Below are 16606 nucleotides of genomic sequence, written 5' to 3'. Positions count from 1 at the left end.
ACTCCAGGGCCAGTTGTGGTCCTAGTAGGTCTGAAACTGGCTTTGGCACTGCACCACTTAGTGGTGTTGGGTTTTTGGAGTTGAAGGGAGCAGGTGGGGATATTTGTGAAGAAATAAGGTAACTCAGGTACAGATTTTACTCTCTCTGGACCAAATTGTACTGGCTGATGCTCTTCCCCCAAGTTGTTTTTGGCAGGGGGATAGAATACCGAAGTGCTGGACCCATGAAAGTAGTAGCTATAGTTGCTGAAAGGTTGTGATCAATGTTGTCCATGACCGCAGTGGTAAACAATCCCTTTCTCAAGACAGGTGATCCAGAATATGCTTCCTCAATATCTTTGCTGCTTTAGCAATCACAAGTATATCCGAGTAGTCAGATGCCATGAGATAGGGCTAAAGCTTCATCTTTCTGCAAGGCAAGTAACACACTCTTCCTTTCTAGTGTGCTTCAAATTCAGGTATTTCTGCTAACAATTTGTCCTTCAATCTTGTTGTATTTACAATGGATGAGGCAATGCCCAATTGTTCCAGGCATTGCTGGTATAATTGGGATATGTCTGCAAAAGGAAAAATGGCAGGACCATCTGAACTCAAGCTGGTTTCAATGATATGATTAACCAGCTCCGATAGAACAATTGATATTCACCTTGTCTTCACTGTGGTATTTGTCTTTCTCTAGATTTCTGAAATGGAACCTCTCCATATTGTAATGACCAATGCAACATACAAGATGGTATTTCAGCTCTTGTGCAATTGCATCACCTGCACCTCATTTTGCAAATAATTTACCATCATTAAGTGTGCAATCATACTCAAGTAGTGTGCTGTTGAGATTCATTATCATTAATTGTCGAAGATCTGATACAGGTGCCACATTTTCACAAAAAATGTATGCTTCATTGCCATGACTCAATCAACGCTGCTTAGCATCCTTTTCCTTTGGTTTACTACCTTCAACCGTAGATCTTTGGTTTCTTTCATGAACAAGATTGCATTATTGAACATGACACCACAGCTCTTGTGGCATTTTGCCATGTTGCAGTGTTACTATGGCGGTATTCCATCAGTCTCCTGGAACAATGGTACATTGGTTGAAATCATTACATACCCTATGATTGAATTTACACTTGCCATTATGAGCTCTTGACCAAGGCTGAGCGGTTATCCTTTTACCACCTTAATCTGTTACATATGTGATACAACTAGGTTCTATCACCCTAAACTTAGCCCAATCATTCATCCAGTGCCATTTAAGTCCTGTGCGATCTGTACACCATCCAGGTAAGTCCATGAACAAGCCATGTAGAGCCCCAGCTCTGCCCATCTGGCACTTCTTGTCAATTCAGGCTTGGCTGTCTAATTAGATCTACCAACTATATATATACTTTCTACCAGCTAATTGATATGGGGCTATTAGACAGCATTTGGGTCAATAATCTACTAAACTACACTAAAGCAAAGCTAGGTACAATGTAAGTAAAGCAAGGTTAGCTTACACTGAACCTCATGCTGAGTTGCACAGTAGTGAAGTCACCAATGTGCCCTAGTTATGCGCTGAAATTCACTCTTTTAAACTAAAACTAAAGATATCACCACCACCTAAATTATATATAGACTTTCAAACTATTATATCAAACAGGAAGACATTTTTCAATGCCTACTGAATCCTGAGATGGGATTATTTAACGTTTTAGGGTGCCATATTGGATGCCATCTTTCTTTATATTTGTTATATGAAATCTTTAACAGAAATACATTTTACTTTTGCTTGGTGACTCTGCCTAAAATGTGTATAACCAAAATAAATGTATAAAAACATGACCAGAGGCACATGATTCCCACGTTAAATCTTTGACTAGCAGCCATCTTGAAAAGTGGCAGCCCTTTTGGAATTGAGTGGTCGCCCAGTAATTTTCAAAAAGTGGACTATGGAGAAGGTGTGTACCAAATTTCATGCTTGTATCATTAACTGAAGTATTTCAGTGAAAAAAATATTTTATCTGCTACACTATACAGAAGGTTCCAAAATAAAAATTCTTTATTTCCAAGCTTTCAGATGCTGGGCTGCTTCCATCTTCAAAGGACCAAATAATGAAAAAAACACATGCATGTTTTGATGTATATAAATGCCAAAGATGATCAACGACTTCTTATCCTAATCCAGACCCGTGATTTGGGTATTGGGTCTCATCCTGCAAGCGTCACCTCCAAATGACCTTTGTAGCCACATCCTTTTTCCTTTTTGGGGAGTTTTCATAAGATTGGTTAATCCTTTCCAGTTGCTTGTTACATTTATTCTCCATAGTTTCATAAATAATCTTGCACATGGTAGTATCCTCATACAGTAGTTGTTTCCTACCTTCCCTTGCATGGCCGTCTTGTAACACGCCTTTCTACTATTAGACATGTAGTTTTGTCTGTGCTGCAGAATATGAAATTCATTTGATCACAGTCTGTTTTGTGATTCTTTTCCCAGTAATGTTTTACCATTGCTGAAGAAGCTTGATTAAAGTATGGCATTTTCTTTTCTTGTTCTGCTGGACTGTCCACATTGTGCCGCCTCACAGTAGTTACCTGATGCAATGTATACCCCCGTGGTTTTTACCAATTTGTTCCTTATAGTGCTTTTATAGTTCCCTACTAATCTGTATCATTCTAATCTTCTGGTGAATGGTTTGACCATGCTTTTATTTGGAATTACTATGCTTTTTTGTGTCCTACATTTTATTATTTTTTCATTGTAATATATCCTTCTGTCTTTGCTATGGGTCTTGTTACATCAGTGATCTCGGTAGTTGAGAATCTTAAAACTGCCCTTACATACTCCACTTCCTCCTCTATATACAATATGCTCCAAATTCTGTACACCCACCTTATGAGACCCATCATTAAGCCTGTTTTAATATCAGAGCTATGGTTTGAAAACATGTATTTTTGAATTAATATGAGTTGCTTTCGTATAGATCATATATAGGGTCTAAATAGGATCTTTAAAATAGTTCCTTGTAGTTTATTCCAAGTTGAACTACAATCATTTATATTCTAAATAATGCATCTTCTATGGTTTTTTCTTACCAGGGTATGTGTTGTCTAGCAACCTAATTCGGTAATTGCAGACAATTGGCGTAATTGACAGGCAAGGTATTCATAGTTTTTTTTCTTTGCTTTTCTTTTTTTGTCAAGGGCGTGGAGGGGAGGTTAGTTATTTGTCAGGATGGTGAGATGCATACCTCTAGGTAGGTATCATATGTGTCTGGTGCGAGATGTACAGCAAAAAGTTCTTTGTTGAATGCATTGTAGTTCTCTGCAGTGGCACCACTTATTTTTGCTTGTGCTGGTGTTAAGAGAGATGCTGCCCCAGGAGACAGAAAATGCCAGTGGCAGAGTGTTGGGAAATGATCTCTTGGTTGCTTTGCTTGCATCTTATTGGGTTGTGTTGCTGGTATGGGCATCATGGAGTGGAGCCATGCTATTGGGAAAGAATCTTTGGTAGTAACTTACCATTCCCATAAATGCTCATAGTTCTTTAATGGGTTTCAGGGTCAGAAGGCTATAAAATCTTAGAGAGTAAAGGATATTACCATTCTTTGAAATTTGATGTCCCAGGATAATTAGGTCCTTCTCTCATAGGAGGGATAGCACAGTCCTGATATGTTGCAGGTGTTCTTCAGAAGAATTTGAGTATTTTGTTAGTGTAGCAGATCCAGAAGGAGGCTGAATGCACTATGTTTCAAAGTGCTTGATGATTGCACCTTTCAGGATATCTTACTGGTAGACTCTAACTTGGAAATGCCCCTTCATTAGGAAGAATTTGGAGGAGACTCTTGAACTGTATAGGTTGGAAGCGGGTATTCTCTGGAGGGTTGCCCTAATCTGTCAGGTTTCTTAAACTTTTGGAGAGATGAGGCCCAGGGACTGCAGGTCTTCAGTTAAGCTCATCCACCCCGTCTCTCTGAAGGACTTTTTAGCAGCAAGTAGGTTCTCCAGCGGCAGGTGGTGGAACATATGGTGGACTTTGAAACCCATGTTTTGATATGGTGGAGTAAACCATATTTGGTGGGTCTCTGGCAGTTTCATGAAGTTCAAGCTGGAAGATATCAGGGAAATCCTACAGGAAGTGGTGTAGGTTGGCTCATTACAAACAAAAAGCGTGACTTTTTGGGCCCTTCAGAGAGTTATGTCATTTGGAAAACAGATATGTCTATAAGGTGGTGTTGGGCAACATCCACAAATAATCCATGTTGCCTGAGGAAGTTAGCTCTCAGCATGAGGGTTTGGACAACATTGACAATAAAATCCCATTTGTATTTCCTTGCCATCAGGTGCAGGACAAGATTTCTGTGGCTGTAGTATGCTATAGGGCTGCCATTAGCAGCCACAATTTGGAGCAGGGTGTTGGGCAATTGACTTTTGGTGCTGGTATTAATGACCTTAAGGTGCCCATATCTACCAGTAACTGTTTGTAGGAGGCACTGTTAGCAACATAAAATCCAGCAAAGTGGGGTTCTATAAGTGTCATGATGCTTACTGGCACACAAAGTAGGTACACATCTTGGAATTTGGTAAGAGATTGGTTAAGGTGGTGATCTTTTAGGATGGTGAGAGGCATACCCTTGAATAGGTATCGGAAGTGTCTGGGTGGTAGATGTACAGAAAGAAGTTTTTTGTCAGATGCACAGTATTTTCTTCCTGCTGCCCATTCCTTGGAAAAACATTCCTGAGACCTCTCCTTCTGGATCTGCTACACTTTTTTTTGCTTGTGCTGGTAGAAAGGGTAAGGCTGGCCCAGGTGATAGAAACTATTTGTTGGAGGTATTGTTGGCAAAGCAGGCATCAGGAATTGTAGTTGTGGCCACCATTTCCTCTCTGGGTGGCTTCCAAGGTTGTTTTCTCTACAGCTGCAGGCACAATTTCTGGCCTCTTTTCTGAATGTATGATGATAGATGCACAGTACTAATGACTGGGATATACCCTTTTTACTGCAGCTTGTACAGATATCTGTGTATGGTATATGCTCATTTATCACTGTCGTGGCAGTGGTAGTCAACCTTGGTCTCAAAGATGGCAGGGGCTGTGTTTTGTGAGGCTTTGGAGTCCTCCAGCAACTTGTCTACTTTTTGCGGAGGTCCATCATGGGTATATCATGGGCATAATTTCAGCATAGGGCAGAGTGGCACAGAAACGACACAGACAAATCTCTCTGGCAAGGTCATCTGTCTGTTGTTTGCCATCTGTGTTAACCCTTTTGTTGCTTGGGACTGATCTCAGTCATCAAACAGCCTCGTCCATAATGTGAGACCGATTTCTGCAATCATATTTCTTTAAGTTCTTGTTAAGCAGCTCATAATAGTTAATGCATTTCTCTCATCATTTTAAGGAGCTTTTGTCTGTAGTCTACCAACAAATGGCAACATTTGATTTCCAACTCGCAGAATAAACTCAGAACAAAGGCTAGACCTTCAGTAACCATCAAAATACTACAGTGGAAGGAGATTTCTCTCAATGATCAAGTCGTTTACAGAGATTATTTGGAAATGACAATGATAGTAGTAGACCTGAACTATCAGATAGTTTCGATAGTGACAGCAGTGAATATGGTGATGTTTATTATATTGTAATTATAGACAAACGTACCTTAGATCATTTTTTTATTTAAGGTTTTATGAGAGATGATCATGAATCAGAAACAATGACAGAAGAAGAAATATTTTTGTCAAGCAAAGAGATGGAGTGAGTAAACAAAACAAAACGTGATAAAATATGCAAATGGAAGACCATTGAAGATTCAATTCATTAAAAATCTGTGCTCTGTAACTTTTATTGGAGATAATAAATTCTTGTATCCTACATAATGGCAAATTTGTTTTTATTTTGTATAAGGTTTTCTAGATGATACTTTTCACCTAAGCAAGTGTTCAAAGTTTGAATGGAAGATTTTCATACTGAATAACGAAAATTGTGTAACTTTACTCGCTGCTTTTAGGGGTATCATATTGAAATGAATCATCAATAAAAACTAGACAATCAGAGTCTGAATAATTACCTACATGTCATTTGCATATTTGATCACTCTGCTATAATGAAGCATTATCATAATAATAGTACAGTGTAATATTATAAAAGTAATAAAAATAACAAAACAAAGAATCAAAATACAAATACAAAAGGGAGAAAATTAACAAGTTACACGACTAGCAGGATGCTGCTCATGTCACTTTGGGTAAAAACATGCTTGCAGCAAAAGGGTTATGTCCTCATAGGATGTAAAGGGATTCAAGCTCATCCCAGGCTGCCCTTGCTGAAGTGTCCCCTATCACTGTGTTCAGGAGACTCCTATCCCGCTTGGCATGTATGGGCATATCAAAGAGAACACCATCATGAAAAACTAATGGAGTTCTTTGCAAGTGATCCTTTAACCCCCTATTTCCAACCAAAGCATAATGTTGGGGAAGAGAGCATTGTGAATTACCTTGGAAATGTGGTCTGCCCTTTCCACTGATGTTGAGACATTTCAGACTTGGAACTGTATCTCTGCTTTCCAGAATGAAACATTTGGTTCAGTCATCAAGAAGAGGAGCAGACATAGATTAGCAGTAGTTATGTTCATACTGTAATCTCGTGAGATTTCATGTATACTTTAACATTTACAAGATTGTTTCTGAGTAGTTGATTCAACCATATCTTGGTCATATTTAGTCCATTAATTGCAAGGTTTTTCTGTGGGAAACAAGTTTTATATTTGCCATGCCATAGGAGAAAACTTTTAATGCTCCTAGGAGAGAGCATACCAGAGCTAAAATTCCATGTTCAGACCATGTTCAAGGAAAAAAGAGTCAAGGCTAAGCATCATATGTAGTCTGTTATTGGCTGGTTGTTGTAAGACAGGTGGTGACTGGGAACCATTTAGAGCACCCGGCTGTTCAAGGGATCACCAACTCATACACAGGATGCACAGAGTAAATTGATTATGTTGTTGAGATCTGATCCACTTTTGATATGGCATGTGGGCAGGAGAATACTTACGATAACAATGCTAGAAGCAACCCAGACAGTGTGGTTCTAATGATATTGGTGACTCACAACAATATGGTACCAGGGTCCTATGTGATGGTTCTCAACTTCGATGGATAAACTGAGTTGCAGCAGTGGAACTTTGGTCCGATAAGCCTTTATTAAATTTAACCACACATGTCTTTCCCATGCTTAATGTTCTACATTGCTCCACACTTCTCTGACATCCCTTCTCAAAGTTCCCATCCAGCTGGGGCTGGGTCTTCCAATTCTAGTAACCAAATGAGCCAGTTTGAGGGGTTATGTGAAAGACATGTCCAAACCAATCTCCATCTCCCTTCATCATTATCTAATCTACATATGGGACTTCTGCAATTTCTATATTTCATGTTAGTATGGCAATAAAAATCATACTATTGTAGACTTAAGCATAATTTCAATTTTGTTGCAATTCAAATCTATTTGATTTTTAGATCTTACTCAGGCTACCATTTTTCATTTGCCTTTTTTTGACTCATTATATTCCAATTCATGATAATCAGTAATGTATATCATTGTATCTAAATATTTGAAAGATTGAACCATATTAATCCCTTCCCTGTTTAATGTTATTTCATCCTTTGGTGCAATCTCTGCCCATTGCTTCAGTTTTTCTTATGTGTAGTGTGCTCCCCATCTGTCTGTAAATATGAAATAACATTAAACAGGGAAGGGATTAATTAGGTTCAATCTTTCAAATATATACGAACAATGATATACGTTACTGATTAGTAGGAATTGGAATTTATTGAGACAAAAAAAAGTCAAATGAAAAATGGTAGCCTGAGTAAGATTTAAAAATCAAATAGGTTGGAATTGTAACGAAATTGAAATCATGCTTAAGTCTACAACAGTATGATTTATATTGCTATACTGACATGAATTATAGAAATTGCAGAAGTTCCATATGTAGATTAGATAATGATGAAGGGAGATGGAGATTGGTTTGGACATGTCTTTCACATAACCCCTCAAACTGGCTCATTTGGTTACTAGAATTGGAAGACCCAGCCCCAGCTGGATGGGAACTTTGAGAAGGGATGTCAGAGAAGTGTGGAGCAATGTAGAACATTAAGCATGGGAAAGACATGTGTGGTTAAATTAAAAAAGGCTTGTGTGGCCCACATTGCACTGCTGCACCTCAGTTTAACCCTCAAGGTTGAGAGCCATCATATAGAACTCTGGTACCATATGGCTGTGAGTCTAAAACATCATCTGAACCACATTGTCAGTTTTCGATTTTGCAGCCATGTGCAACCGTCGTTGCTCCCTTATGAATTCGCCGATTCGTGGTTTAATCCTTGACTTCTGCTCTCAGACACTCAAGGGATTGGAGTCTTTGAAAGGCTCCTCCTTCGATGAACAGAGAAATCACCTGGCTTTGAAACAACTTGATGAAATGGAGTCTGAGAAAGATAGTTTCAAGAAACACATATGCCCATTGTTGATGAAAACATGGAACTCCCAACTCTTCTTCATAATCCCACTCAACCACCAACCCTCCTCGAAGTGGATAATATATCCACAGATTCTTTCTCCAGTGAAGAAAACTCTCATCAAGAGATGTCTAATAAAGAACATACATCGATTGAAATCTGCTCAAGCTATGGAAACACTGAAATAACAACCGCTGCTCCCTCTTTGTCGGAAAATGAATTCAACACTGAAGGATGGACCACTGTACACAAGAAGAAGAAAGCCTTCAGAAAAACACCAATTAAAGAGGAAAGAACTCCTCCTCCTGACAAGTCTCTTGCAATCAATCCCTCTTCACCTCCTCCAAAATACAGAGCCTCCTATGCTGAATTAGCAAGATCAGGGAAAGAAAATCCAACTTTAAAAATGTCTGTTAGACCAAATCTAGTGGGTGATATGATTATTACCCCAAAGAGCAGAAACACTGACGAGATTCTTCGAGGGAATACTGTTTTTACGATGCTAAACCCATCAGAGAAAATCAGGAAAGCAGTCATCTGCAGATACCAAACCACCCTGCCTCTCGACCCCATTCTACAACTTAATTATACTATAATGCAAAAAGATACACTGTTAAATCTGGAACATCCAGTATTCCCACAGGGAAAGTCTTCACCACTTTCCAAGGAGTGATACTCAAACAAGTCTCCCTTGGTATATGGGGACCATTCCCCACTGACGCCTTTATTCCAGAGCCACTTCGATGCTACTAGTGCCACAAGTTTGGACACCACAGCAGACGCTGCACAGCCACAGTGAGGGTGTGGAATATGCAGCAAACCTCATCCAACCAAGCAATGCCTAGATGCTTTCAAAAGAGGAGAAAAAGTTGAAAGCAAATGCCCAAACTGTTCTCTTCAACATCATGCATGGAACAAAAAGTGCAAGTTTCAACTTGAAAAAATTAAGATCAAGACAACTTCTCAACTTCTACCGCCCACAAAACCTTCACGACCTATTCCAAAACCCAAGGAAGAAGATGGAATGACCAGGGTGAAACTGCAGAATAAAGTCAAAGCAGTATTTCATAAATCCTAACCTCCCATCCCTCACAAACTTCTTCTTCCCCTTCTGAAAGCTTAGACAGTGCCAACCAAGTTCCCAAAGCAATGAGTTGAAAGCTCAATTACACTTACATTCGAAGGAATCGTCATTCTCTTCGGACTTCTTACAGGGAAACCTGCAGACAGAGACAAATGCTAAACTGCATACAACCTCACCTTATGCCAACCTTCAAACCCAAGCACCTGTTGTTCAATCTGAACAGCAGGTAACCCACCTAATCATCCCATCCCTCTTCCTCTTCTCCAGTACCTTAATGAGCAGTCTGAGAAGAGCAACACTTCATCTTAGCCACTCTCAAATGAGCAATACCTAATGGCATCAGCCATCCACTTTATAAGATAAATTTCATCCATTCACTTCTTTATCATCATTCATCACATCCCAAGGGAACTTTGATTCCCAAACTTTGTCTCTAACTCAAACTTTATCCTTTCCTTCCCACAGTTGTGACGCCAGATATAATACACAATCAATCCTTCCCACACTCTCCTACTTGATGGGACTTGCTTCTATAACACTTTACCTCCCACTAAATAATTTCACTTCTTCCCCAGTTGTTAAATTGGAGCCAAATGGTATGTTGCAGAGAAGAACACTTCATCCATCACCCGTTATGGGCTGCTATGGAGCAAGAGCCCATGCCAGTACAAAACTGGCATAATCTAACGACAACGACATTGTCTGGGTTGGAAAAATACCCACAAAATCACTGTGTAACGTGTTTACTTCTAAGTATTTACATTTAATTTTACTCCACACTCGAGTACTTTCAGGTCCTATCTGTGGCCCATTTTCAAGAGATGTTTGGGTTGTCATCCAGGATCAAGGCCCAGCAATCTTCTGGAACTTCTTCTCATTGAGCTGTCATTTATGTGATGGCTATTTTGGTTTCCTCGAGAGTTGCTAATCCCCTCTTCTCACTCTGATATCCTGAGCTGATGGTCAATGGGATTAACCCTTGTGGTAAGGGAGTGGTCACCAAAAGTCTGTTGGGCAAAAAACCTAATCTCCAGGTCAGCAGGGTCAATCTTAGACTCTTTTAATATCAAAGCTCGGCTTATGGGATGTTCTAAGGTAAAACCTTTGTTTCCTTCTATTACTTTAATCTCTCTGATGAGTGCTCCTTCTACTACCCTCCTGTGACTAATTTTATTGCTTTTGTATATAAGCGTACTGTTTTTAAAATCCATCCTATGGTCATTTTCCCAACAATGCCTAGCTATAGCACTCCCCTGAGAGTTAAGCTGTACTGCCCTTCTGTGCTATAGCTAGGCATTGTTGGGAAAATGACCATAGGATGGATTTTAAAAACAGTAGGCTTATATACAAATGCAATAAAATTAGTCTCAGTAAAAACAGTAGGCTTATATACAAATGCAATAAAATTAGCCACAGGAGGGTAGTAGAATGAGCACTCATCAGAGAGATTAAAGTAATGGAAGGAAACAAAGGTTTTACCTCAGAACATCCCATAAGCCGAGCTTTGATATTAAAAGAGTCTAAGATTGACCCTGCTGACCTGGAGATTAGGTTTTCTGCCCAACAGACTTTTGGTGACCACTCCCTTACCACAAGGGTTAATCCCATTGACCATCAGCTCAGGATATCAGAGTGAGAAGAGGGGATTAGCAACTCTCAAGGAAACCGGAACAGCCATCACATAAATGACAGCTCAACGAGAAGAAGTTCCAGAAGACTGCTGGGCCTTGACCCAGGCTAACAACCCAAACATCTCTTGAAAATGAACCACCGATAGGACCTGAAAGTACTCGAGTGTGGAGTAAAATTAAATGTAAATACTTGGAAGTAAACACGTTACGCAGTGATTTTGTGGGTTTCTTTTTCAATCTTGAGAAGAAAACTGAAAGAAGTTTTTGTTTGGATTGTCTTGGTTGCTCCTAGCAGTGTTATTGTAAGCACTTATCTGTCCACCAGTCATATCAAAAGTGGATCAAATCTCAACAACATAATCAATGTACTCTGGGTATCCTGTGTATGAGTTAGTGATCCCTTGAGCAGAGTTTTTCTCTTCCACAACTTTTGTTGTAGGCAATAGCCATTGTGGGCCTGACTTCTTCAAAATTCTGGATAAGGACACACTGTCGTGGTGTAGTTTCCATTTATTTCACTTGCTACAGTTAGTTTTGCCTGTGTCACAGGCTTTGTCAAGCAAGAACTAAAGCACAATACCATCCTCCATTTTATTTATAGCTCTAAGAGGATGGCATTTTGGGTTTTGGAGGGAGGGTTGCTATTGCTTTTATTTACAATGCTTAGTGTACTAAGGGGTGGTTAATTATTTCCATAATATTTACAAAATATGTTATTACATAATGCAACTACATTATTGTATTATTGTGATATTCTGCTTTTCCCTATATTGTTAATAAAACTGTTAGTTGCTTTGTCCATGGTATTCAATATCGGCATGTTCATTGTTATACAATTAGCTTCTGTTATTATCATGTCCCAATATGTTTTGCATTTGTACTTTATTCTCGTGTTGTCCATCAGTTCCTGTAATGATGTTTTTTTGTCGTGCAATCAATTGTAGCTGATGTCCTACTGATGTAGCTCTCACTGGAGGGTCTGCATTCCTCCTTGGGGCAAATGAATTTACAAACCATCTCCTTCGGCATGGATCCACAGGTTCGGTTTTTTATTACAAGGGATACCAGTAGTTTGAATTTGCAATATACCAGTATGTTTATGTTGCTGTAGGGCGCTTGTGGCTTAATTCCTTTCTTACTGTTGCTGTATTCATTGCTGAAATTAGTTAACATATTGTTGTGTTGTTCTGTCTCCTTGTTATGTAGTTCTGTTGCATTGTTTTGTTGGTGGAAGAGGTTAAAAAAACTTTTGTATTTCTGATTGAATCATTTTGTCTTCAAATCCGTTGCTTGTGAGCAGCTGTTGTATTCTGTCCAGCTCCACATGCGTCACTTTTCATGTGGTACAAACTAGCCAAAAAAAAGTCTGATCAACATAATCACTATACATACAGATGATACACATTAAGATCACCAACGGAATTCATGATCTTAACTAAAAACTAAAACCCAACCAAAGAATTTGCATCAATGTATTTAGAAAGCTTGTTTACTAACGTGCCAGACTGCCAGTAGACAACACCACCATGAACATAATCCTCAATCACATGTACCGTTCACAAGCAACCCCACCACAAATCCAGGAAAACACCGCAAGAAGAAGCACGCTAGAAGCATGCACAAAGTAGCACCCACAAAGGAAAATCCAAGAAAATGGTCTAGCTATGGGTTCCCCTGAGGCATTCTTATGGCGAACACATATGTAGCCCATTTAGAGGATACCGTTACAGTAACCATGAAAAACTTGAAATCTATGCAAGATACACTGACGACATTTTCCTCACAATAAACAACAAATAAGATACACAGACACTGAAAGACATCTTTACAGAAAAAATCTGTGTTGAATTTCACCATAGGACATAGTGTAGACCAAAAACTATTTTTCTTAGATGTATTAGTAAGCACAGGGACAAGAAATATGACAGGGAGGTATTTATGTCATAAAGGCGACGAAAGTCGGGCGTTGCTTCAGTGGGAGAGGTGATGCCCCCTGGCATATAAACGGTCAGTAGTCTGATCAATAGGTGCATCGGGTCTTCACCTGCTGTACCACGTACGGAACGACATAAATGGTCCTGTACAGAATACAACAGCTGCTCATAAACTACGGAATTGAAAACAAAACAATTCAATCAGAAATACGAATTTTTTTTACCTCTTCTACCAACAAAACAACACAACAGAATGACATAACAAGGAGACAGGACAACACAACTACAATATTCAAACTAATTCTAACAACAAATACAACAACAGTCGAGGTTAAGCTCTGAATGGCAAACAAAACTTTTTTTCAAGTTGTAAGAGTGGTTACAATTGTCTGTACACTGAGTCAGGATTACTTAAGTGCTCTAGATTTGGGGCTACTCGATAGTCAAAAAAGTGCAACTCATATCTGAGTCATTTACAACATACATATGTTGTGCTTGTGTGTGTGTATAGAATGTGTGTAGAAAGGAAAAATTTTTACCATTGTATAGTTATATCTGTAGTGATTGACCTGAAATACATGATCTCTTTGCATAGAAACCTATTTGACTAGAAATTGAAGTATCTCGTGCTTTCGCTAAATGTTATTAAATTTTTATGTGATATAATTAATAATTTGAACGTTACCTTAATGGTGTGGATATTTGCCCGCTTACAAACTTCGTTTATGAAAGCCGTTTTAGCACATAATGAGGTTTTCTTGCAGTTTTTGGAGAGATAGGCATTGTACATCATGTAGAAAGGCTGCTGGCTCAGATATTTAACTTGTTTGTCGAAAGATGAAGCGACATTACAGGTCAGGAGTCCCCGCAGGAAGCGCCTGGCGTTGACGGTTTCGCTGTTGTTCTCGTGGAGGATTTTAACATTCCACCAAAGTAGGGGCTCCGTGCTGTAAAACAGGAAGCGTGTGATAAAGCTGCTAAAAGTGTCTGATGAAAACTGCGGCTCTAACGGCCCAGAATTGCCTTCGATTAAAATTGCCTCCAATTGAGTTTTGTCTCCATGCGGCCTAAACTAGGAGCAGAGCAAAACTATGCGGCTGTCTCTAAGATGAAACCCAGTGGCCAGAACCGTTGGTCAGAGCGTATCTTCTTGAAGAAGAGCCTTTAAGTCGTCTTTCAATGCATTTTGTATCAGTGAGTAATTAAATCGCAGCTACCTGGAATTCTTGTTCACATTTTTTGTACTATATCTGTGCGTTTATCAGGATTTGCTCAAGCAAGAAGAGAAACAAGTTATGGATTTATTTATGAAATAAAATTGATTTACGTACAGATGATAATTCTACCCTCTATTAGAAATAGTTTTGTACAATTTCTTATACGTCCAATAATATTACATTACAAAACAGGCGGAGGAGCGTTTACTTCGAAATACCATTACAGATTTGAAGATAATTCTGTGAACTCCTCTAGCTGGCTCGACACAAAAGATATGATAGCAGATATTTTAACAAAGAAATGTAAAGATAACCTGGAGGTTCATAATATTTTTCTCAGAAATAAATTTTGTCACGTTAAAAATTAAAAAGATATAATTATTGTCTTGTGTTGACGGCGAAATTCGCATTGGAAATAAAGTCTAAATAAAAGTATTTATTAATATTAGTACTCTTCTATGAATCCATTGACATATAATTTTGATAGTTTGTGTTATTTAAATTTTTATTTTGGTTCTCATGCTTATGTTAGTGTATTAGACAAAGATCAAACTATATCAGGATTTGAAAGTCGTTCGATAATTCATGATTTCAACGATAGCAGCTAAAAGTTCTTCATTATGATTCACTTTTACTGCACATGTTGACACTCAGAAAAATAAGCAATACGTGCGAATTTCGTACATCATTTTCATTATACAGGAAAGTAGAGCGCGACGAATAACTAACTAGAAATAATTATATTGTTGAAGAAGACTGTTTCCTACCCTCCAATCAATCAAAAAACAATAAATTGCTTTTGTCGTTCGCAAGCCATCAAGCGCGGCTGTTATTGTGGATGAATCCCAGAGTGGGTGCCTCTCTTTATTTCTTCTCGGAACGCCGTCTCCGTTGGAGATCAAGAACATCATATCGAGCAACTCACTTGCTTTTCTCATTGGAGTTTTTTTTTCTTTTTATCATACTCTTAATAAAGTCTGTTTGGTCCATAAGAACTAATATTGGGGATGACAACAATGCATACAACGGCATTTATACAAGTCTGGCTGTATGTTTTCTGCATTAATATAATCATCTTTATTTCTTTCAATTAATGGCTAAAGGATGTGACAGTAGATTTCTGGACTGAAACAATACATATCAAAATATGTTATATTATATATATTCATATATATATAATATATATATGTGTGTGTGTGTGTGTGTGTGTGTGTGTGTGTGTGTATGTATATATATATATATATATATATATATATATATATTATATATATATATATATAACATACCCAGCTGCTTATACGTAGTATAAGATTTTGGTGCAAGTGTTACACATAAAACCTTCATGTGATCATTATTTTTATATCTACCACGTCATGTCAAGAAAAGACTTCAATATAACCGATGAATTCCCCAAATTTTCTCCTCAGAGTGAACTCTAATTCTCTAGCATCCACCTAACGTCACAGTGAATAAATCTGTCATCATCAATAAATAAAGTGTCCGAGAGGCAACAGTTCTATCTGCGTTCTATACATGGAACGATCAAGAGCAAGTGAGGTGTGATCGCCTCTAGGGTCGACTAGAACAATGTTTCAATGCTGCAGGGTTTCCTGCAAGCAGTCTTTCAAATCCTCACTGGCAAAATTAAGAAACTTTCAAAAGATACCATATTATAGACATAGCTAGTCTGTTCAGAATTTGTTTTATTCTATAATAGCTAATACTAAGGATGAAAAACTACGCATAACGGCATTTATACATAAATGATGACCACTAACGCATGATGTTTTCTGTCCGTCATTGTTGGTTTATTGTTATTTGACTGGAAAGTAGGAAACAATCTTTTCCATAAACATTATCATTATTTGTTCATTATTTGTCACTCATTACTGTTGTCTGTTGTAAAATGACGTACCTAATAGACGTATATTACTCAAATGTTTTCGTAGTCTCAACATACACAGAAATTGAAATTGAAAAAATAGAAGATTGGGCGGCATTCCAATCCAGGATGAAGTTAGTTATAGAAATATCCTTCAGTCTTACCTATCTATACCCAATACGCTAACTAGGGTCCGTTGATGTATATATCTGAACTTGTAAGAATGATTCCATTTCGAATGAAAAAAAAAGGGATATTGCTCCTCGTGGAGTATCATAGATGAGCTCATGCTCACACGTACTACACCTGACTTGGATCAAATTGGCGAGACCTTTAGTACCACCGCGTGCTGATTTTTCCTTATAAAATCCC

At 38.4% G+C, this 16606-nt stretch overlaps 1 protein-coding gene across 1 annotated transcript in view; it reads right to left on the bottom strand.

Annotated features, from left to right (window-relative positions):
- Window positions 1-16606, bottom strand: part of LOC135225470 (carbohydrate sulfotransferase 5-like) — a 51143-nt gene that overhangs the window by 33652 nt on the left and 885 nt on the right. Inside the window, exon 2 of the mRNA XM_064264776.1 lies at window positions 13821-14082. Within this exon, the coding sequence (XP_064120846.1) occupies window positions 13821-13928 (108 nt within the window). The 5' untranslated portion in view covers window positions 13929-14082. The remainder of the gene's footprint in view (window positions 1-13820; window positions 14083-16606) is intronic.

The sequence above is a fragment of the Macrobrachium nipponense genome, chromosome 13 (genome assembly GCF_015104395.2).
Source record: "Macrobrachium nipponense isolate FS-2020 chromosome 13, ASM1510439v2, whole genome shotgun sequence".
NCBI lineage: Eukaryota > Metazoa > Arthropoda > Malacostraca > Decapoda > Palaemonidae > Macrobrachium > Macrobrachium nipponense.
This window is presented reverse-complemented; position numbering and strand designations above follow the sequence as displayed.